This window comes from Haliaeetus albicilla, chromosome 28 (genome assembly GCF_947461875.1).
Source record: "Haliaeetus albicilla chromosome 28, bHalAlb1.1, whole genome shotgun sequence".
In the NCBI taxonomy this organism is placed as follows: Eukaryota; Metazoa; Chordata; class Aves; order Accipitriformes; family Accipitridae; genus Haliaeetus; species Haliaeetus albicilla.
In genome coordinates, this window is record NC_091510.1 from 13,989,042 (window position 1) to 14,011,848 (window position 22,807).

Genomic DNA, 22,807 nt, shown 5'->3' on the forward strand with positions numbered 1-22,807 from the left:
GGGGGGGGGCGAGGGGATGAACCAAAGCTAAATCTAGATATGGAATAAAGTCTTAATAAAAAATATCGTCCTCCAGGTTATTAGTGACTACGCCTCGATTCTTACAGGTTTGCCAAGCTCCCATTGATTTTAGTCAGAAGTGGGTGCCCAAATATCTGTGAAGACATAAGCTGTAGTTCTTTAAAAGGAAAATACTTGGAAATGCAGTCCAGAGGAAGGACAGATAGGAGCTATGAAATTTTTGAGCTGGGGCTTCATATAAAAGAAGATTGGTGGCTTCAGGATAAAAAAAAAATTAATAAAAAGTCTAGGGCCAAATTGAGGATTGCAAAGAAAAGAAGGGCAGGCAGAATGCCTGGGAAACACTGGTGGAGATAGGCTGGAACATGGGAAGAACCCTCAGGCAGAACAAGAGGTAGAAAAAGCTTTGCTGAATGACACCAGCAGAAGGAACACACAGGTAGGAAAACAGAAGTGGTAATGTAATGACTGGATGCACAAGTGCGAAGTGGGTGCTCCAACACACCTCTACACCAATTTTCAGACATAAATGCGAACAGAGGAAATCCGTTTTTTTTGTCTTCTTGTCAGCAAGATCAAATGAACTGAGCTTGAAAAGAGATTTTTGGCTGCAGACATGACAGTTTCATCAAAAAAAAAAAATTAAGAGTGCATTCACCTTCAAATGATTTAATGGCTTGGAAATCACTGGGCACGTAGAAGAACAATGTTTACTGTTCTTTACTTGTCTTCACAGTACTAAGCAGAACAAGGATTAAAATTGGGTTTACTATTTTTAACTGGCTACTCTAACCATCACACTACTGGATTTTCTAAGGGATGTCCATATTATAAGAGTTTTGTCCACATTCTGTCCTGACTTTCAGAGCTTTCCAACAAAAAAATTAGTCAAAACTGGTGTGTTTTGATTTTAGCACAACAGCACTTCCCAAAAGGAAAAAAAAGTTTGTAAAATTCTTAAGCATTTCTTCCTGATAGAGAAACCATGCCAGTGGGCTGTCAAATCCCACTATTTGTTGAATTTATGTTTCATTGTAGAGGTTCAAAAAGTGGACCACTCTATAAGCCATTGGAAGATGAAGAGCAACAGGGAAATACATGACTCACATTTCAAAAATAATCTCCTTAATAGGACGGTAAACTATGCCTTCCTTGAGCAGTGGCTCAAGCACCTAAATGCTGTGTCTGTGTCAATAGCTTTTAACTAAGACTTTTCAAGCAGTTGCTCATCATGTCTTCATCTGCATCTGAAATAAAACAGCACTGAACTACGCAATGCCTGTTTGCAGGGGTAACTCCGCCAGTGTGATCAATGCGTGGTAGTGTTTCACCTGCCAGGTCTCCCGTCAGGGCATGACTTTGTATCTCCTCCTACTCCCTTTTTCCAACATTTTTTGAGTTGCTCTAAGCTATAGTGACTCCAGTTCTTGGTCTCTTCCATGTGAAGGAGGGCGGGATGGTTTTGTAACAAAACAGATTTAACATAAATTCTGGGATGAACCCTTTGTGGCTGTACAATGCTGCAACGCCACACAAATCAGTGAAGATGTGGTGATACAATGTGTAGATCTGACCCTAAACCTCAAGGTAGATGCTGTTAACACCATCCAATGGATGTGTTTTCTCACTAATTATTTCAAAAGCAGACTTACAGTGAGAAATGCTTTTTATTAAAGGAGAGATTGGTTCTCAAACACCACTTAAATGCATTTACTTTCTTGTCTCTACTTTTTTGCTGCTTGTTCCTTATTAAATTTCCACTTGACAATTTTTTTTAATTGCTTCTGAGAAATAAACACAGGAAGCGGTATTTTTTATTAGTGACAAATGTTTTCAGAGTGGTGAATCACAAAATGCCTGGGTTTTGGGTTACCTCTGCCTTGTAGATATATCTCCTTTAAACCAGCGGAAGAATTATGCTCAGGAACTCACTAGACAGCAAAGCTATGGGCCACAACAGCAGCCTTTGCTGAGCTGATAAAGAGAGATGACAGCGAAGAACAGATGATGAAGGCAGTGTCTCTACTAGTGTATTTTGCTTTAGTTGCCTAAGCCATTACAGTTTGGACTGATATTGGACGCATGGATGAAAGTCATACAATTCATATTTCCAGTGATAAGTGTGTTCATTTCAGTTGAATCATATGATGAATACTGATGTGCTCCTGGTAGTTCTGATAGAAGAAATAAAGTAGTCATCACTTCACTTCATCCATTATTGAATGTAGTCTTCATTTGTATTTGTTTCAGTTGATTGAGATTAGAGGCACAATAGCGGTTACTGCATATGTACTCAATTCAGGTCTGACTATGTATAGAAAAATAGCTTTCACAACTCTTTTCTGCAGTTATATATTCTTACCTTAAATTTATAATCCATTATATAAAATCTAGTGAAGCATGTAAAACACCTCTTAAATCAACTTCAAAGCAACTTCATTTCACTTTTTTAGGTTACTAAAAGCATGGGATAGCTGAAAGTGAAGTATGAAAAACGATGTGAATTTTAAACTGAATGAATTGTGGTGTGAAGGCACTATTAGCATAATATTATGGCTATGGTTATATGCAACTGAGAGGCAGGAGCATCAGTTATGAAGACAGAGTTTAAGTACTGAGGGTATTCTGTCTCTCTGAATTAGTAACACATACTTTGCATTTCTATAAAAGTTCAATCATAAGAGGTTAAAAAACTTCACAAACATTACATTTTGGTGAAGTTTAAGGAAGGGAAATAATATTGGTAAATGTCTTGTTCCAGATTACATGGGAAACTTAATCAAGAACAACATAAAACCAGATGATCTGCCAGTTCATTCATACACAATGAAATGTTATATTAAACATTAAACATTTGTTAAAGATGCTGTGAGCCCTAAGCAGAGTCTCTGGGTCCTGTAATAAAATAAATGATAAAATCATCCTTCAGTCCTTATCTGTATAACTACCAAAGAAAATGTAAGGGAAGTTCATGAGGGAATTATGCAGCTGAGGGGTGTACCCGAGTTCAAATCCACAGCATTATGGGACCTTCCACACATTTCATACATTGTAAAAGCATTGTATTGATTTGGTCTCAGAACACAGAAAACCCTACACATTAGTAGTAGCCTATTAAAAACTACTACAGACAGCAGTGCTGTCTCATGTATTTTTGAAGAGGATTATTTTTCTTACCTACACTGCAGCATTATTATAAAGATATAAAGTTTATAATATAAATTAAAACCCATAATTTTTAGATTTACAGTAGATTGTAAGTATGTACTTGTATGGTTGTATCTGAAAAGTTATATGTTGCATAGTACCTGGACAGATGTTCAGTTTTCTGTTAAATCAGATAAATATTATTTTCTTGGAGAGATATATATTAGAGGATAACACACTTGTTAAATGCACTACAGATTTAGCTACATTTTGCAGGTAGATGAAAGCAGCAAGTTTTCTGTGGCCAACAAACTGGATTTTAGGAGATTTGCTTTTTACTAAAGAACAATTTTTGTATCATTAAATACCTTACGCAAATACAATACTTTTGATTTTGGCAATACAGAATTTTAGTCCTGGTTCACCCAGGACAAACACCTGCACATCTAACTTCAAATGCTGCTAAGGAGCTGAAGACTTTTTCAGTTTAGAAACTGGATAATTAAGTACGAAATGTGAAGAATTAAGTATGAAATGTGAAGCCATCCGGGAAAACTAAAACTACAGAGTAAGGAAAGAAAGTTTTACCTAGAAGAGGTGGCTATAACAATGTGTGCTCAAAACTTAAGCAGAAATATCCCTTACCTTTCGAGACTTCTGTTTGGTCCAGATTCAGTAGAACTGGCGCAGAAGAAGTATTTCAAAAGCAAGATGAGTTTAAGTCCTATGATGAAGGATTGCAGATTCCCAACGTTTTCAGCAACTGAAGTTTCTCATCAGAATGAATATTTAACTGCCTATTCTGCTGCTTTGCCGTGACAATTTATTCCCATTCTTGCAGTCACAAACAGTAAAGTGATGCCAAAGCAAATCATCCGGTCATAAAGCAGATGAAAAATGGAGCAATCAAGACGCTAACAAACAGGGTGGAGCCCAATCCACTCTCCTCATGCCAAGACAGTGTCAATTAAAGATTTCTTTTCTTGTTCTCCTGACTTCAGAGATCCACCCAGTGTCATAAATTGGTATTGAAGTTGCAGAGCACCCTATCACTGTACACAACACTCTAAGGTACCACTGTTTTAGTCTCAGAAAAGATTGTATTTTTGACTAGCTATGAAAAAAAAAAAAGATGCATTCTCAGTCTGTGAAAGGAGTCTGTATTTACTCCCTAGAATGGTCATAACAAAAATAAATAAAACTTGGTGCTCTGCTTTTCCACATAAATCTGAGATACTTCAGTTTTAGGAAGTCTAGGACATCACTGTAACAACAGGAGATTATCTCACAGCTGCCACATCTTGCTACATTCGATATTTTTTCTTGATGACATAGACATTGGGTAATATGAATGCAGAAAGGAGAATAACCTGGATTCAAACAAAATCTTCTCAAGAGAGATCTGAAGACATAAATAAAAAGTGAATATTTTTAACATCCATGATTATTTTAGTAGAATAGATCATGATTTTTTGATATATTTTGCATTATTTTGTCTTGAGACTTCACTCAGCCTGCTTTTATGTTAATTATTCAAGCCTCCCACCTGTAAGTCTATTCAGCTCTCTGGAATTCATCTTATATGTTTATTTCTCTTATGTCAGCCACTGATTTAGTTGTAAGCCTTAGGCACACTGGAGCTGTTCCAGTCTTTGTGAGCAAAGTATTTGCATTAAAAAAAACCACCTTTTTTGCCTAAAGATTCAAACCCTAAAGAGCTTTTGTTAAAGGCTTTAGATTTGTGTCTTGCAAATGAGGAACTCAAGAACTCTTCCAGAGTAAGTACTGCTCACATCCAAAATATAGCTAGTAAGGAAAAGTTCTCTATACAATAATCAGGCCACTAGTAGCTGCTGGCTGATGTAAGGTACTGAAACTTTTGCAGAAATGTCTCATGGTATGATGTTCAAGGATTCGTTGTCTTAGGACACTCGTGTTGTATATATAAAAGTTATGTTCAGCCTATGGAAGCCACTGTCCTATTAATTAACACAAGGAGATTTCTGCAATGTGTCCCCCCTCTGAAGTCATTTGACATTAGGTGAACTAAAACAACCAGTAAAGAAATTTTTCTTTCTCCATTAACTAAGAGAGAAGACTGACGATAAATCTATACTGCTAAATAAATAAATAGCACCTGGGTGTAGCTTAAGCACTGACCTCTCCTTAATGGACACTGCTTAATTGTAAACTTACTCTCCAGCTGTATTTGGACTGCTTCAACGAGCTGTTTCCAGGAGGTCCCTAGAGAGTGGGCTAGTCCTGAGGACCAGTTGGCCTTGAGGTCAGGGATTGGACCCAAGCCCACTTATTTAGCAGCACAGGCAAAGTCAAATATTAGCCTTCTGTGCTTTAAATTGGGGCTTTTGTGAATATCATCCCCTTCCACTTCTGTTTTGTTGCCAAGCTAAGATTCCTGAGCTTTCCTGAAGATAGTATTAAAAAAAGATGTCTGGAGCCGGACAAAACACTTCAAATTCTTTAATTCTTCTATATATTTATAGTTCAGATTAAGTTGAAGAATAACAGTAAAGTGCTGCAAGAAAAGCTGAAAAAATTGTCCTGGCACTGAGGGTCACGTCACACCTCTTTACATATCGGTTTAATTCTCCAGGACTGCAATCCCAACACTTATCACAGCTATCAGCTGAGAAGTAACATGCATACTTTTTTTTTTTAACTTAACTTTTATAAGGCATTCATGTTGGAAGGTCTGGCTCCCTTGTCGATATGTTTAATAGTATAAATAATCAGACAACTCGGTGGCCCAGGTCCAATGGGATGTCTTTTTCAGCTGGCATGGCAAAACATCCAATGGAGAGAACAAAACCCAGACAAAAGAAATCACACAAAGTCACTGCTGCTGGTTTTTTGATTTAAAAAAAAAACCCAGATACTCTGGTCCTGGGTCATCCCCTAACTGTTGCTGTTCCCCACCCTGTTGCAGCCCTCCTTTTAAAAGGGAAAAGCCAGCATATTTCCAACTCACACAAACATATTTTCTAATGAAAATGACTCTTATCAGCAGCCAACATTTCTCTTGCTGTTCTGTCCTTAACCCTGCAGCATTATGTCCTGCCCCTGCATATGGAGACCGCCATGACCATCTCTGTGTCACAGAACAACCCTTAGCACCCCTCCATGACATCAGAGATGTTCCCCAACAGAAGCCAGACAAAATCCTTTTTGTAGATGGGTCCTGTCCCTGTGGCTCCACAGGGCATCCAGCTTCAGGGCATGCTGTCATGTACTTCCATCAAAGCTCTAGAAGCTTATTCATTGCCAAACATCTCTTCAGTACAAATTGCAGAACTTGCTGTCCCGAGTTGCACCTCTGCGCTTGCACAAGAGCAATCAGCTCCCCTGCGCAATCTGTTTACACCGATTCCTGATACGCCTTTGGGGCTGTGCGCGACTGTAGGCAACTGTGAAAACAACTCGGCTTCTTGACATCACCTGGCACTCCTATTTGAAATGGCTGCTATGTCGAAGCTCTTCTGCAAGCATTACTATTACCCTCTCTTTTAGCAATAGTACAATGCTAAACTCATGTTTTTCCTTGCAATGATACCACGCAAGAAAATGCCTTAACAGATCAATCAGCAAGGACAGTCGGCCTTTCTGGCCGGCAGGCTCCTCAATGTGCTCTTATCAGCCTTTCCAGAGAGCAGTCACCACCTACTTCTCTTTCAGAACTGTCTATTTTACAGGACCCAGCCCCAGGAGATGAAAACGCTGTCCTGCTGGGCCAGGGCTGCCAGTGACACCTCAATTCCTTGAGGCACTCCCCTGACGGCCGCCTCGCTGCACCTCAGGTGTGATACCAGCAAGCAGGGGGTGATTGCAGCCGTAAAACAAGATTGGTTTGTCTCAGATTTCTCTGTAAGAGCACAAGAATACTGCAGCACTTGTCCCGTTTGGTCCATAACGTCAGATGCAGGGTCAAAACCAAAGCTGAAGCACACCCAAACCCATGGGTTTCCTTTGTAAATTTGCGAATGGATTTTATACAGATGCCCAAATGCTGTAACTACAAATACATTTCTGTAATCGTAAACATTTTCTCAGGATGGGTAGAGGCCTGCCCATGTAGAAACGCAGATGTTGTTACTGTCACCAAGAAACTTTTGAGAGAATGCCTCATTTTGGAATACCCCTTGTACTACACAGAGACTGGGGGACTCAGTTCACAGGACAAGTTGTCCAGGGGGTCTGTAAAGCCCTGGGAATCCAACAGCACTTACACTGGGGAGCTGTTGAAAGGAAGAATTCTGTTTAAGAAATATACGGGCCAAAATTTGTAAAGAAACTGTCCTAAAATGGCCAAATGCTTTACCTTTGCCCCTAATATACATCAAGAACACTGTGAATATAAAGCACACATGTCCTGGTTTTGGCTGGGATGGAGTTAATTTTCTTTCTAGTAGCTGGTACGGTGCTATGTTTTGGGTTCAGTAGGAGAAGAATGTCGATAACACACTGATGTTTTCAGTCGTTGCTCAGTAGGGTTTACACCAAGTCAAGGGTTTTTCAGCTTCTCATGCCCAGCCAGCAAGACGGCTGGAGGGGCACAAGGAGTTGGGAGGGGACACAGCCAGGACAGCTGACCCCAACTGGCCACAGGGGTATTCCATACCGTGTGATGTCATGCCCAGTATATAAACTGGGGGGAGTTGGCCTGGAGGGATCGCTGCTCGGGAACTAACTGGGCATCGGTCGGCGAGTGGTGAACAATTGCACTGTGCCTCACTTGTATATTCCAATCCTTTTATTATTGTCATTTTATTATCATTATTATTATTATTAATTATTATTAGTTTCCTCCTTTCTGTTCTATTAAACTGTTCTTATCTCAGCCCATGAGTTTTACTTTTTTTTTTCCCAATTCTCTCCCCCATCCCACTGGTTGGGGGGGCAGTGAGCAAGCGGCTGTGTGGTGCTTAGTTGCTGGCTGGGGTTAAACCACCCAACACACTATCCCCATATGAAGTTGTAATGGGTAAACCCATAAGGTTACTGCATACCCCAGCTAAGCCACTACATAGATCTAAGCTATAGATGACTGATGATGTTATGTTCAATTACTGCAAGGCTCTAATGAACTGCATGAGGACTATTCACTCACAGGTAAAAAAAAACCTTCCAGAATGTGCCTCTGAATGTGCCACTGTTGGGAACCTGTAGACTTGGGTCTACACCGAGGTGACACACAGATGACTTGAGATCAACAGAATGGAACCCATAAAGATGCTCTGTCTTCCAAGAGTTGAAAGTCCTTATATCCTCACATAAACTATTAAAATACCTTTCTTCAGTTGGCCTACCATTATGCTAAAGATTTAGATGTTTCAAAATGTTGGGTGTGTTCCTGTACCACTTGTCACTCTAGTGAAGGTGTCACCATGCTTCCCATAGCATGTAATTTGTCAGTAAAAAGACTAGTCTGGAATCCCCAGAGGGCAGAAATTCCTTCTCCAGGGTCATCCCCAGTGACAACAAATGGGAACTGATCCAGGTTGATCCAATACAGATGTGCATGAAGCTCCAACTCCTACCCACCACCTGGGATTAGTTGCCCCATGGAACACTTGTTACTTGAAAGGAAATGCAATATGCTACATGGAACAGAGTAATTGCACCAAAACTATTAATTGTCAGAATGATACTAGATGTTTATTTGATAACTCACAAAAGTGTGAGCTGACATCATCTTCTATACATACTTCCTTGGGACACTATTTAATTTGTGGTACATTAGCATACCTGTGGCTCCCACAGGACTGTTTTGGATCATGTTATATTGGGTATATGAGACCAGCTGTTCAGTATTTGTCATCTGTCCCCCTCTGAATATTCTCAGAAAAGGCAAGCTATCTCAGAGCCTGAAAAATTGGGGACTGTTATGCTTCCCATGTATGAGGTAGCACGAACCACTAAAAAAATTATTAGCTATTATTTAAAGCAAATTGGTAATAACCCTGCAGATTCTTCTTACCAAATGATGACTGAAATGACCACTATCTGTACGGTCACCCTTCAAAACAGGTTAACACTTGACTTTATGCTGGCTCATAAGGGTAAAATATCCACCTTAATTGGAAAATAATGTTTTATCTCTATCCCAGACCATTCCGAAATCATTCATGATTTGAGTGAACACATTAAAAAAGAGGCAGCCAAAGCAAACCAACCCAGTAACTGGAACCCTTTCTTAAATACGTTTATCACAGAGGTGCTACCAACATCGCTCAGCTTTGGCCAGTGGTGGGTCCGTCTTGGAGCCGGCTGGCACTGGCTCCGTCGGACGTGGGGACAGCTTCTGGTATCTTCTCACAGGAGCCACCCCTGCAGCCCCCTTCCCGCGACCAAAACCTTGCCACGTAAACCCAACACCACACAACACCAGTGAAACTGGTTTACTTGAAAAGCATTTTGTCAAAATATGCAAGAAGTGGGGTAATACATTCTACAGTATTTGCACTTGAGAAATTACTATTTAAGTAGTATGTTGAATTCATGTAAAGTGAGATGGCAAGTCATTTATTTCCTAGCTAACAAAATGCAGTCTCAGTCATCCAGAAATACTTACAATTCTGAAGGGCAGGTTAAGATAAAGAAAACTTAACTGTCTTTCCTGGTCAAAAAGCAGGAGTTATTACTGTTACACCCTGTGTCTCCAACAGCTCAAATCCTCACTCGTGATGAGTACAAATAAACAAGCACCCTCTTGTAATCCTTCATTCTCCCCATCCAAAAACATGTTTAATAAAGGCTCCTTTTATTGGGTGTGTTCCTGTACCACTTGTACAACAACTAACTTGTGACTTGTGTCCAAGACCAATTTCGTTATCCTCTGCTCTGAGTATATGCTATAGGAAATACTACTTTAAAAATATTTATATTGAGGAATTTTAAGAACTGAGAAAAACTGCAGGACATGATAGGATATTGCTTCTGTATGTTTCTAAAGTGCTTTTAACAAAAAGAAAGATATTGTACCTTGGTATAGATGAAAATGCTATAGTACATTTTCACCCACTTCATCAGAAAAAAAAAAAGTCTTGTGAAATTAATGTGAGGTTTATTTTTTCACTTCTTTCTCCTTCCAACATTCTGTGTGCAACCCAACCCACGGCAATATTTACCTGTCACATAGAAAAGGTACAAATTGCTTATATTATTTTAAATCACGCTAATTTGAGCCCTTAGTTTCAGATTTTCTGTTTTAAAGAATATTTGAAATATTTAAAAAGCATTTAGGAAAACCATGAAAATACCAAAATAACGGAAAGTTTTGCACTTAATCATCTATGTATGTACTTACATACCTATCAAAGTCTAAAAAGTGACCACAGACATTTGATCTGTTAAATATCTCTAACATAAAATAGGCTGTAGCATCCACATACTATAAATCATGACTCTCTTAATCTTTTATCTGAAGAGGAATTAAACACCAAGATATTTTTTATTAGCAAGAATATATGTATATGGTAGAATGGGAAATGAAAACACTACAGCATCTTTCTAGTCCTTTATTTTGATCAACAATGTACACAAGTTGGAAGAATTAAGGAACAGCAATCATCCTATCAAAGGGCAAAAAAAGCATTACGCACTCCCCACAGTCTTTGGGGTAAACCTTGGGCTAGATGTACAAGTACAAGCTTCAACTACAATACAAACTCAACAGAAAAAGCCTACAGTCTTCGCCTTAAAGAGGGCACAAGTTCTATGGTTCAGTTTCTGACCTTGCTCGCTTACTTCTCCTCAACGTGCCATTCATTCTATGAGTCCTTACAGAAAGGCTTGTGTAGAGTCTCAGGTACCAGGGCAGGATCCTCAGCTGTAAATCTTTGGGGAAAAAGCACCTTCTAACAGAGTGAAGTTAACTGCTACTTGAGTAAGGGTATTCCATCTGAAGTTATCTGCAGTGATCATTTTATGTTCCTAAAAATAAGGCCTCTTCCGAAAGAAAAAGCTTGTATGCACTTTGGGAAAGACAGAACTGACAAAACCAGCTCTTCCATCAGACGCTATTATTACCTGAGGTGAAAGCCTAAAATCACATTTTAACATCTCCCAGATTTTAAAGAAGTCTTCATTAGTAACTGATAGGTACTGAATAATTAAACAGTCATAAAAAGGAGATTTTTCTCATCACTGAGTGAATATCTGAGAGCATATCAATGTGACTGATGAATATTTTAGCATTAACTCACCATAAATACCAAACTAAAGATTACAGACTACTTTTTGATTTGAAAAGCTTTTATAGTCTTCTGCAAAATACCTCATTTTCATCTCCTGTCTCATATAAATATCTCATATTTATGTCTTGCATTTTTAACTCACCCAAGGGAAGATTCCTTAAGGCATTTAATGTAATTTGCTCAGATGTATCTCTTGGTGAAATGTTATTTGATTGGTGTGGAAGATCCCTTTGGCTGGTTTGGGTCAGCTGTCCGGGCTGTGTCCCCTCCCCATCTCCTGCCCACCCCCAGCCCACTCACGGGGGCACAGGCAGAGTGGAAAAAGGAGCGAGCCTCGAGGCTGTGCCAGCAGGGATCAGCCACAGCCAAAACACTGGTCCATTATCTACACTCTTAGCCACGGACCCGAAACACAGCAGCATACGGGCTGCGATGAAGAAACTCCATCCCAGCCAGACCAAATAAACCAATACAAGTTTCAATTTAATGTACTTGGCTAGGTTAAGTCTTGTGTTGGTATCGGACAATCATAACTGACACTTAGAAAACAGGAACGGAACAAAAATAACCATGTAGTTAGCCTCAGCCAAACATTATAGTACCAAAAGATACTGAATGCCTTTTATGTTCTGAATTGTGGCCCAGTCCTTAAAGCTCAGATTGTGCTTCTGAAAAACAAGATTCCACTTTACTTGCAATAATTTAATTTAATTTATGTGGTAAACAGGTTACTAATTTTCTGCCTCAAACTTTGAAAATTTTATTTTTCTTATGTTTTGTGGATGAGAAATTAGGTCACCTAAAGCAAAAACGTCACTGAGACCACTAACTCCGGTATTGTTTTTCAGCTCTGGATAAAGAGCTTGAGATGCGTATTATGATCAGATAAGACTGTGGTAATTTTTTATGTCAGGGATATTTAAAACCTTAACAGAAATAATACTGCTAGGATTAGGATAGCTGCACTAATGGTTATAGTTCACATTTGTAAAATACGTAAATGAGTCTTAGTTGCATTAAAGCTGTGTAACCACCCTGTGACCTTTGGTATTTATGTTTAAGTACAAACTTGTTACCAACTGCATGAGGTGAGTAACAGGAAGAGATCTTGAAGATATCTTTTAATTCCCTCTTAGCTGCTTATGTACACAAATTTCAGTAATTCAAATACATCTTCACAAACATGCTATTTCTCCAGTGCTTTTTTGCCCATGTCTAGAGGTGCAGGTAATATTCAGGGAACATGATAAAGAATAAATCAAATTCTGCATTCCAGTATTAAGATGTATGCTTTCCTATAATTTAAATTATTCCATTTGTACTTCACTGAAAACATATTCAGTATTTAACACACAAATTTGTTCTCCAGCAGCAGTATCATCTATTTCAAAGGCATGAAGTCAAATGCAGCTAAGATAAAATTTCTTTATTTTTTGTCTTATATTTACCCATTGCAGTGAAACCTCACAAAAAAATTCTTCATCTACTACCAGTGCCATAAGCAAGGAAGTTTCTTAATGTTTGAATGGCAGCTCCCTCGCAGTTTTCAAATGTTTATGGCCTCTTGTTCAAACGTGTAGATACCAAAACCATCAGATCAACACATTCTTTTTACACATGCCATTTTATTCCCTTTACAGAACAGAATTTAACACTAGCAATTTCCCTGTTTATTAACAGTGATGAATACAGTTAATGAATCTGCTTCTTCCTGAAAATTTAGACATAAAATTACTTGCCTGATAACCCTAGATGAGAGAAAAAAGCAGGCACTATCAGATAACTGAAATAAAAGAAGGGAACATGATACCATAAGATACACAAAACCACTGGAAGATTCTCAGGATCTTCTTTTTCAGATGGTTAAGTATCTCAGCTAGAAATTTATAATACAGCTCATACAGCATTGTTGAATAAATTCAGCATACTTGTTGGATGAACTGTAGGCAAACATACAGTAACAATCAATAGAGTGGGAATATGCACATCAGGTTAATTTCCCATAGCGTTGCTGCTTTTTTGCCAATACCTTACATTTCTATAAACATTTTCCTTCCCACTAATAATACTGATTTCTAATTTCCTACTGGTGTATGAAAACACTTAGAAATAAAGGTAACTGTACAAAGGAAACTGGAACCAGATATATGCAAAGCTCTGGGGTGCCCAAGTAAGCAAACATCTGCTGGGAGGGAAATTTCTGCAGCTGAGATACAGTGATATTGAAACTTCTCTGTAACTACAGCGGATCAGATTTCAGACACAGACATAGGCACCTAGCACCTGTTTAAGAAAACTGCCTGACCTCCAGCTGCTACTTCAGAAAGTTTTCAGTAGGTCCTGTGTCATATTTGTGGATGTTTTTAGTAATGTGGGATATGTAAAATAGTAAAAGCCACCAATTAAGCATGATTTCTAGAGATAACATCTATTTGAATAGAAGAACTGACACAAACAACACACTACTGTAGTATGATGGATACCGGTTAAAAAAAAAAAAAAAGGCAAACTTTTAACTTGCTTCATTCTTCCTTGTAAATATCTTAATAGAATCCACAGTTTTAAATAGAAGAAATTAAAGAAATTTAGGACATGACAGACACATTCCATTACTTTGAGTTTTGTAGGAAGTCAAGTCATTGTAATGGTATCTATTCTAAGTCATGTAGTTCATCCACTTAGGCCAAAACAAGAGGATGCAAAGTGTTTTGAGCAAAGAAAGTAAGTTTTTTTGGCACAACATTTTGGACTTTACAAAGCATATGCATTATCCACTCTCCCTATTCTTGTGGGATCTAAAGAAAATCTAGAGAGAAAGGCAAAGAAGAAAAATAAATAGTAACATGATACTGAATTTTATTTTTGATACTTGTGCTTTTGTAGCACATTATTCACTGAAAAAACCAAACCCCTTCATAATTCACCCTCAGGAAAAGCACAAAAAGGCAGCAGTCTATCTCCAAGTTTGGGAACTATGGCAGGTCTGCAAAGCCATTTAGCATGCATGATCATGGCAAAGAAGCTCTCGAGGACTGTGCTAGAAGTTTTGAAAGTCAAGTTTTTTGAGTCTTCCAGGAGATGCCAATTTGACTTAGAAAGGCTGAAAGGCTTTATTTAAAATAGGGTTTCTCCTTCTGCCCAAGAAAGCCATCACTGCTCACCTGACAGCACCCTGGTAGTGTTGTGCCACAAGTGGGGTCGTTTACCCCGTGCGCAAAACGCCAATTACACACAGAGCAGAGGTATTTTATTCCAATTCATATTTGCGCAAAGATGGGGGCTAGGTGGTAATCCACAAAGCTAGCACCCCTCATGCCTACATGGGCAAGCACTTTATACAGTTCAGTTATACATATTCCATTTCCAAAGTTCTTCCCCAAAACTATTACTGGGAGTCACTTATCTAGTACAGTTTCTATTGGGTTAAAGTTTCCCTCCTTCAAATTAAAGGTAGTGTTCTTTTATTCCACAGCGCAAGTGTTGTGGTCTTCAATTGAGTCGGTGGTCGTGATCTCCCCCTGCCGCCTTTACCTTTCCTCCAGTTATCAAAGATTTTGGCTGACTTCATGCCTATTAGCAATTTTTCAGCTTCTCTGCGCCTCCTAGGGTAGGATGTTCCCTTTTTATCAGTCTTTGAGTTCTCCTTCAGGGGCCCAGCCGTTAGCAAGGCATGCCTTGCATATGCAAAGGATATCTTATTTCACAAGACCTCTGTGGTCTTCTTAAGTAAATCACTCCTTAAGTGTATCACTTCTCAAGTACATCTTTTCTTAGGTACATCAGTAGGATGCCAAGCCCCTGAAACAGATGAGGTAGTATCAGAACACTCACAGAAGTGAAATTAAAACAGTTGATTTAAGGAGTTTATGCAACTGCTTTACCCTCTCTGATGCTCACTTTCCATTGCTGTCACAGAAGCCATTAGGGCCCATCTGAACTTCAAGGCAATTACAGGTCAGGCGCTGAAAGCTCCTTCTTAAAAACTTTAACAGCAGTTGAGCTACTGGGAGGGAGCTGGCTGGTTACTAATGCCTACCAGGGTGCCGGGCACTGCCAGAACGCCCGCTGCTTTTCCTTCTTTAGAAGCCTGTGCACCGTTTGGGGGGCCGCAGTACACGGGCCCCGCTGACAGAGAAAGGGTCTGCGGCTCGGGGGAACGACCACCCGGGAGGACTAGCGCCGTGGCTGGCGCTGCCCCGGACAGTGCTACGGGAAGTTGCCATTGACAGTCTTGTAGCGGAGACGGAGAGCAGCGCAGCCCGCCCCCACCTCCACCTCCACCACCACCCTCCTTCTCCACACAGCTCGCCTCCCTTCAACAAGATGGCGGCCCTTCCCACTCGCCTCCTTTACCAACATGGCGGCTCGAACCCCCATTGGCTCCCGCCCCCCGCCCCCGCCCCGCTATAGGCTGAGCCACCGGCTTTCCCCCACCCCCTTCCCTGACGCGGCCTCGCCACGAGTTGGGAACTACACTACCCAGGATACCCCGCGCCGATCTCGCGAGAGTTCCCGGCGGGCCGGGGCGGGGCAGGGCAGAGGCGGGCAGGCGGGCGGGCGGCGGGGAAGGGGCGAGGCGCGGCGCCGGGCCGCCCTGCGCAGGAAACGAAACCGCCCGAGCGGCTGAGGGGCAGGGCCGCGCTCTGCCTTGGCCGGAGACCGTTCGGTCCTGGGCCCCATGGCGGCCGCGGAGGCGGCGGCGGCTGCCGCTGCTGCTGCCGCGCCTGCGGAGGCGGTGGCGGCGCTGGATCCTAGCGGGCTTTCCCCGAAGGAGGAAGGGGAGCTGGAAGACGGCGAAATCAGCGACGATGACAACAACGGCTTCGGGCCCTGTGGCGGCGGCGGCGGCGGCGAGCCCGGCGGCGGCCTCGTCAGCAGCAGGCCCTACTCGAGGCGCAGGCCGCCTCCCGGCCTCCGCGGGGGCATCTCCCTCTCCTCCTCCTCTTCCTCCTCCTCCTCCGGCCGGCCCTTCCCCCGCTCGCGGCACCAGCCCCCGCCGGAGATGGGGCACCTGCACGGCCACGGCGGGTATCGGCCCAAGGACTCGTTCCGCTCCCACCCGCCGCCCATGCCGGCGCCGCGGATGCCGTCGGGTTCGCATTCCGAGACGGGCCCCCGGCTCTCATTTTGGGAACGCAGTCACAGTGCCTTGGATCGATTCCGATTCCGAGGCCGGCCCTACAGGGGAGGAGGGCGCTGGGGTAGGAGCCGAGGCAGCGGCGATCGGGGAGGCAACCCTCCGGGGAGGCCGCCCGGAGGGGGAGGCGGTGCCGGATTCGGTGGCAGCCAGGGCTGGAGGGAGCCCTCGCCTCGAAAATGTATCCTTGAGACGTGAGAGGCAGGGGAAGGCGGGGAGGCCGTGCTGCTGGGGTGGGCCTGGGGGTGTTGGTGGCGAGAGCCCCGGGAAGGGCCGGTTTTCCTTCCCGTCCTGGCAGCAGGACTCCCGTAGAGGTAATGGGGCAGGGGGGGTTGCTCCCCTTCCAGTCCCAGGATCTGGCTGGGGCAGCAGGCCCTGCTTCTCGAGGAGAGGCTGCTGGGAAGCCGGATTTACTGCTGTGACCTGGCTTGCGACCTGGCCCATCAGTCCCGTCTAGGGAAAAAGTGTAGCCTGAAACAAAGCCTTAGTCGATCGGATCCCAGGTGGCTGCTTTTCTAGCCCGAAGTGCGAATCTTGTGAAGCAGGGTCAGTCTTTGGTGCGGCAGTTTTAATGTATATAATTAAACTGTCACAGTTGTTAAGCTAAAACCCTAAGCTTGTTAATTTCCCTTATTGGGCAATGAAGGATCCACTGTTTTTTCATATTCGCTTCCAGCCCTTCAGAGGTTCTCACACATAGCTAAAGCTAACTTTAAAGCTAAACCTAAGTTGAACTGGGACTGTGTGCACAGAATGTGGTTTATACTGAAGTTTGGATAACATAGGAAAGCTCTATTTCTCTATAAGGCCATACCCAGCATTCCTTGTAGGATGTTCTCCACTGATCACTCTTAGAGTTGCTTAGGTGGCTTTTAATAGTGTTCTAATATTTTCTCCTTTTAGGAGTAGGAACTGCAAAAGTGGTGGAACAAGCTCCTCTCAGTGTAACTTAGGGGCTGCCTGGTACTGAAACTTGATGTAACTGTGCTGTTGCCTCACTGAAAATGTAGACGAGTGTAAAAAACACCCTGAGCCAGAGAACTAGTGGTTAAAACCTATTCTCCAGAATCTTAGTGTTTTATTGTCCTCCATACCGATGGTCAAAGGATGTGTGTTCCTTGTTTGACTCTTCTGGTTGATCTCAGGAACAGGAATTTTTCCTACTTGTGCCAGCACTTAAGGCTTTGAAAGCTACTCATTGGATCATTGTGTTACTTTAGATACAATATTATCTATCAGTGTCATTAATTTTTTTTTTAGTGTGGATGGAGTATGTAAACTAGTGATAAAGAGATGCTTTTATTTAATCTGATCTGGTAAAGTTACAGTGTTACTGAAGTCTTCATAAGAAATCTTCGTTCAAGGATCTTATCTCGAGAGGCAGTGAGTGAAGGTGTGATTTGCCTAAGGTCGCACGGTAAGACTGTTCTAGTGCTGAAAATAGATTTTAAATCTCTTAATTTGCAGTGTTGCTCTGAGTACCAGAAAACGGTCACTTTCTGTGTAATGAGTAATTTGCAGGGCAAACTTATTGATCATCCTAAACAGACCTTGCAATGCTTGTTAATACCGATACAGTCTCCTGCTCCCTTTTAATAGAGCATTCAGAAATGGATAATTCCATTTTCAAACCAAAAGCAGAAAATGAGCAAGTCTTCTCCCCTCCCCCAATACTTAAGATGCACTCTTCTGTTTAAACATGATAGAGAAGGTTCTAATACTATTGCTGTTTAATAAGTGACATTCAGTTGTTCATGGATCATACAGTTAAGGAAGGCCCATGATTTTCTCTCAATCTAAGTAATTTTCTGTATTTTTCATATCCTTGCCACCTAAAGGAGTCAATATTACAGTATTCCTAAATATTACAGTACCTCCATGTTGCTAATATTAATGGAGTAGGGGTGTAGTTCATGGGCATGTGACTTCAGAAGAGACCTTCACATCAACTGGTACAAGGAGACTTGTGGCGTGGAGTGGTATTTGAAGTTCCCCCAGGAAAGTGAAATGTTTTAAGTGTCTGCTGAGAGAGAGAGAGATGGCTTTTTCTTCTTTATCTTTGGAACTAGTACTTTGCGCCGTGCTTTGTAGGAGTATATGTGTAAATGGAGTAAATGACACAGTGGAACACTTCAAGAGTTCTTGTTACTTTTCTTTGGGTATTAGCTTTTAATATGCTTTTCTTTTAATTCCCAGCAACTTTGAGCACAAAGCTGTTGCATAGTCATTCTGCAGAAATTCTTGCATGGAGAATTGTGGAATTTTGAGTCTGAAATACAAGACCAAATTATGACTTCCTGTTTCCATTGAATTCTGAGCCCTTCACAGTGTACATATTTCTTCACTTCTAACCCCCCAATTTCTTCAGTTGGTCTCTCTTTTTTTTTTGTTGTTGTTGTAGGATGAAGTCTCTTGAATTGATTGAAGAATAACTGTTGTTTTAATGTATATGTGCCTGTCTGTCTTTCATAGCATTCCATGTAGTCTTGCATTCTGTGTGTAGATCCATGTATAAAAAAAATTTCTATGTATGTGAAACACAGAATTTCTGATTAATACCGTTGTGGGAGCTCTAGCAATTGTGTTATCCCGAGCACAAAAAAAATCTCAAAGCTTTCTCTTGTTACCCAACTCTAGATGACTCTACAAGCTATTGAAGTATTTCAGTATCAAATAATAGTTAGACTTATTTTTATAAGTGATGTTAAATCTCTTAATTAGCTTCAGACTTTCCTGTGACTCACAAAATCACTAATGTAGTTGTCTTTTTGGACGTAGAAATGTGTTGGAAGTCAATTTGGCAAATACACTTATTACATAATTTGGTGCTATACTGCACACAGCTCTTGGTATTTTCAGCATATTTATAGATTGTTTGATTGCCTGCTGGGATTTTATGTAGTTTATCTTTACTAGTTTCTGCTTTTTGTGCTGACACTTAAGAAAGCATTGTATAGCAGAACATTTCCTGATACTACAGAAGTTGCTTTTGTAGGATACATACCAAGCTTCTTCATACTTACATTAGAAGTTAACATAGTGAAGCATCTGAGTTGTTAATGCACGTTGTGAGCAGAAGACAAATACAAAGTTATCTTCCTCTGGATTCAGTATGCCTGCATTCAGAGGACACCTATTTTAGCTTTTAGTTTTACTCAATTTATTGTTTTAAGAGATGACATTGATGAAAAAGCATTTTGCATAACTGGGTGTGAGTCAGCTGTTATCGCAGCAGGGTTGATACTGAAAGTCAAATGAGTCAAACCTGACTCGGTATCCAAAAAGATTTCCCCTCGAGCATGATTATTTTACAGGATAGTTTAGCTTTTCAAGTGTCAGGTTAAGGTAAGAGGAAGTGAACCTTTAATAATGAGAACTTTTATTCAGGATACAATTGCCTAAGAATATTTGCATTGCCTGCCTTGGACAACATGTTGTCGAGAAAATCTATCCCTTGGGCATGTATAGACAACCTTTTCTGAGTAATTAGTAATTCCCAATCCTCTTTTAGCATTTTTTGAATGTTTTGATTGCAAGGCTTTAGCCACTTTTTTTATTCCCTTCAGTAGTTGATTATTCTCTGCCTTACCTCATTTGTTGAGTTACAGTTACTGCAGTGCATAATTGTATTGTGGCTAGACTTAGAATTTTATGAAAGGATAAAATGAGTGAGAATTAATTTAGCCTATCTTCAATACTTGAGTTACGAACTTTGTAAGTCTGACTGTGATAGGGAACCTTTCCAGCTGTTGTTTCTGGGAGGATGGTGTGAGCAAGAGACAAGACTTCTCAGCAATTCATGAAATTCTTGTCATAAGTAGGATATTTTAAATTGCTGGTTTCAGAAAATGTTTATTTAAGCTGTTAATATATAATAATGGCTACATCTTTTGCATGCTGCTTGTATTTATAAGGGATATTTTTCAAGGTAGCCTTAAGGTAAAATGAAAATATATGAGAATGATCTTAAGTCTGCTTGTCATAATTTAGTCTTCAGTGGTAATATCGCCACTGTTTTAAGGTTATACATGTTCTTGTCTTAGTTTTCTTGACCAGTAATTCAGCCAAAACTTTTGGAAGGTCTCCATCTAGAAAGCAGAACTACTCTTCTAAAAATGAAAACTCTGTAGAAGAAAGTTTTGAGGATCTGCTCTTGAAGTATAAGCAGATACAATTAGAGCTTGAATACATTAATAAAGATGAACGACTGGCTTTGAGCAACAGGGAAGAAAATGAACAACAAGATGATGATAAAACAGCAGACACTGAGGACCAAATAACTGTAGAAAATGACAGTATTACAACGGATGCTATAAAAGAAATATCTCCTGAGGAGAAAAATCCGGTTATAGCCTTTCAGGCATTTGAACTGAAACCTCTCAGACAAAAACTGCCTACTCCAGCTGAGAGGAGCAGGTTAAAAAAAGGCAAAGAAGGAACGAAACAGTCATCGCAAAAATCTGAAGTCACAGAATCTGGCCAAGGTAAGTACTTGTAAAGTTGTTTTAGCTTGTGAAGTTCTTTTTGCTTGCCATTATCTGTCATATTTATTAGGTGCGGGGGAAAACTGTTTTTGTTGTTTTTTTAATTAATGTGTTTTCTTAGACTAACTGATAGTTAAGCATGAGGACAAGACTTGAAGGTTTTAGTTGCTGTTCACAGCAGAAATCATTGGCTTTCACTGAAAGTTTTTCTTCTGTTTTTCCCATGTTCTTTTTGCAGAAGCAAAATGTGGGGTTTTTAGCTGAAAAGATAACATTTAGAGACATCTTTTTCTGCATTTCATCTTTATGTGCTTCCTTTAGTGTAACAAGCCTTTATGAGATATTTTCACCAGAATTATTTTGGTCATTATTGATGTTCATGAATAGTGAAGAAATCATGGGCCAGAAGTAGAAAGGATTTGTAGAAGAAATGTAGCAGAAGGGTAGAATAAGTTTCATGTCCAGGTAGTTCTGGACTGCAAGCCAAAGAGCATAATTGCTCAGATGCATGAAGTAGTTAGTGAGAAACAAGTTATCGTGTCCAGCTGACCTGTGGTAAAAGTCCTTGAACTTACTTTTAAGTCTGCAGCAAAATAAGGCAGCTAGCTTAAGCTTCCTGTTCTGAGGCTTCATCTAGTTCTAATAAGTATTTGCTGTGGTTGAGGGTGTGCTTGTGGATATCACCTGTCATCTTATGTTAGCTAATTTGTCAATGTGTGTAAACTATCAATTTGAGTGGGAAGAGACAAAGTAGTAAATGGATGGGTTAAGACTACAGGTGAGTAATTAGTAGGACTATGAAGAAAGGTAGGACTAGAGCAGTGAAAGTCAGAATGTTTTATATGTAACTTCAGAATGAGAATTTAGAAGACAAAGCCTGTAAATAAACCAAAAGAGAAAACTGATAATTAGTGGTTAAACCACCTCATTCTAGGTGTTTTTTCCCCCTTGTCTTTCCCATTAATAAAAAAAAAAGGGAAAAAAATAGATTCTGATATTCTTTAAGAGATAATGCAGTTTTTAATGGGAGACATGAGGAAAAACAACAGATCTTGACCATAGAAGAAAAACCAGTAGCCTGCAGGAAGAGAACATGGCAAGGCAGGAGTAAAAGAGCTATTTAAAAAGCAAAACAGTTTTAAAAAAAAAAAAGCCAACTTCAAAACTTAGGAGCACTGAAGTTGAAAATACAGTTCATATGATAGTGAAAAGAGATGCTATAGTATGCACATTAAGAGCATCTTAATTTTTGCACACCACTTAAATGTATGACATAAGAATGGTCTGAAAGCAAACAGATTAAGTGTGAGAGTGACCATTCATGACAATGTAATACAGGCTTCCAAAGTGGAAAAACCCAGCTGATTTGAGTTACTGCAGATTCATGTGTATCAAGTGAATGTATACTACTTGATTATGCATATATTAGAAAATTAGCAAAATTTGGTTTTCCCATTATATTTATTTTCAAATGGTGTACTGGATGTTTCTCCAGACTTGTTGAAGTTGAACTTAAAACTCAGGGAAGTTTGTGTCTCTTTCAAGAATTAATTCTTCGTGGTTCTGCTGTTCTGGCAGGGGCTTCACAGTATTGCCTGCTTTCCTTCCCTCATTGCCCATTAGTCTGTTCTGCCTGTGTTGTCCCCTTCTGGTTTGAAAGAGCATTTTAGTTTGTGTAGTATGTCCCTGCATATGTCTGTCTGCATCACAGAAACTACTGTACCATCCGTGTCTCCCTACTTCCATCCTGTGGACTGAAATTTTAGGATCTTTTCTTAGTGTAATAACCTTTTTGAATTTTCTTT

The 22,807-nt window shown here is 40.5% G+C and overlaps 1 protein-coding gene and 1 long non-coding RNA gene across 3 annotated transcripts in view; one reads left to right on the forward strand and one right to left on the reverse strand.

Annotated features, from left to right (window-relative positions):
- Window positions 1-12,986: 12,986 nt before the first annotated feature.
- LOC138682477 (uncharacterized) lies at window positions 12,987-15,663 on the reverse strand. The gene is made up of 2 exons (XR_011322560.1): window positions 15,263-15,663; window positions 12,987-15,179 (listed from the first exon to the last, which is right to left on the reverse strand). It is a non-coding gene; the product is annotated as an uncharacterized lncRNA (long non-coding RNA).
- Window positions 15,664-15,943: 280 nt separating this feature from the next.
- Window positions 15,944-22,807, forward strand: part of ZFC3H1 (zinc finger C3H1-type containing) — a 43,456-nt gene continuing 36,592 nt past the window's right edge. For both annotated transcript variants that reach the window (XM_069773513.1, XM_069773514.1), the window contains exons 1-2: window positions 15,944-16,699; window positions 20,583-21,002. In XM_069773513.1, the coding sequence (XP_069629614.1) occupies window positions 16,060-16,699; window positions 20,583-21,002 (1,060 nt within the window). In that variant the 5' untranslated portion in view covers window positions 15,944-16,059. The remainder of the gene's footprint in view (window positions 16,700-20,582; window positions 21,003-22,807) is intronic.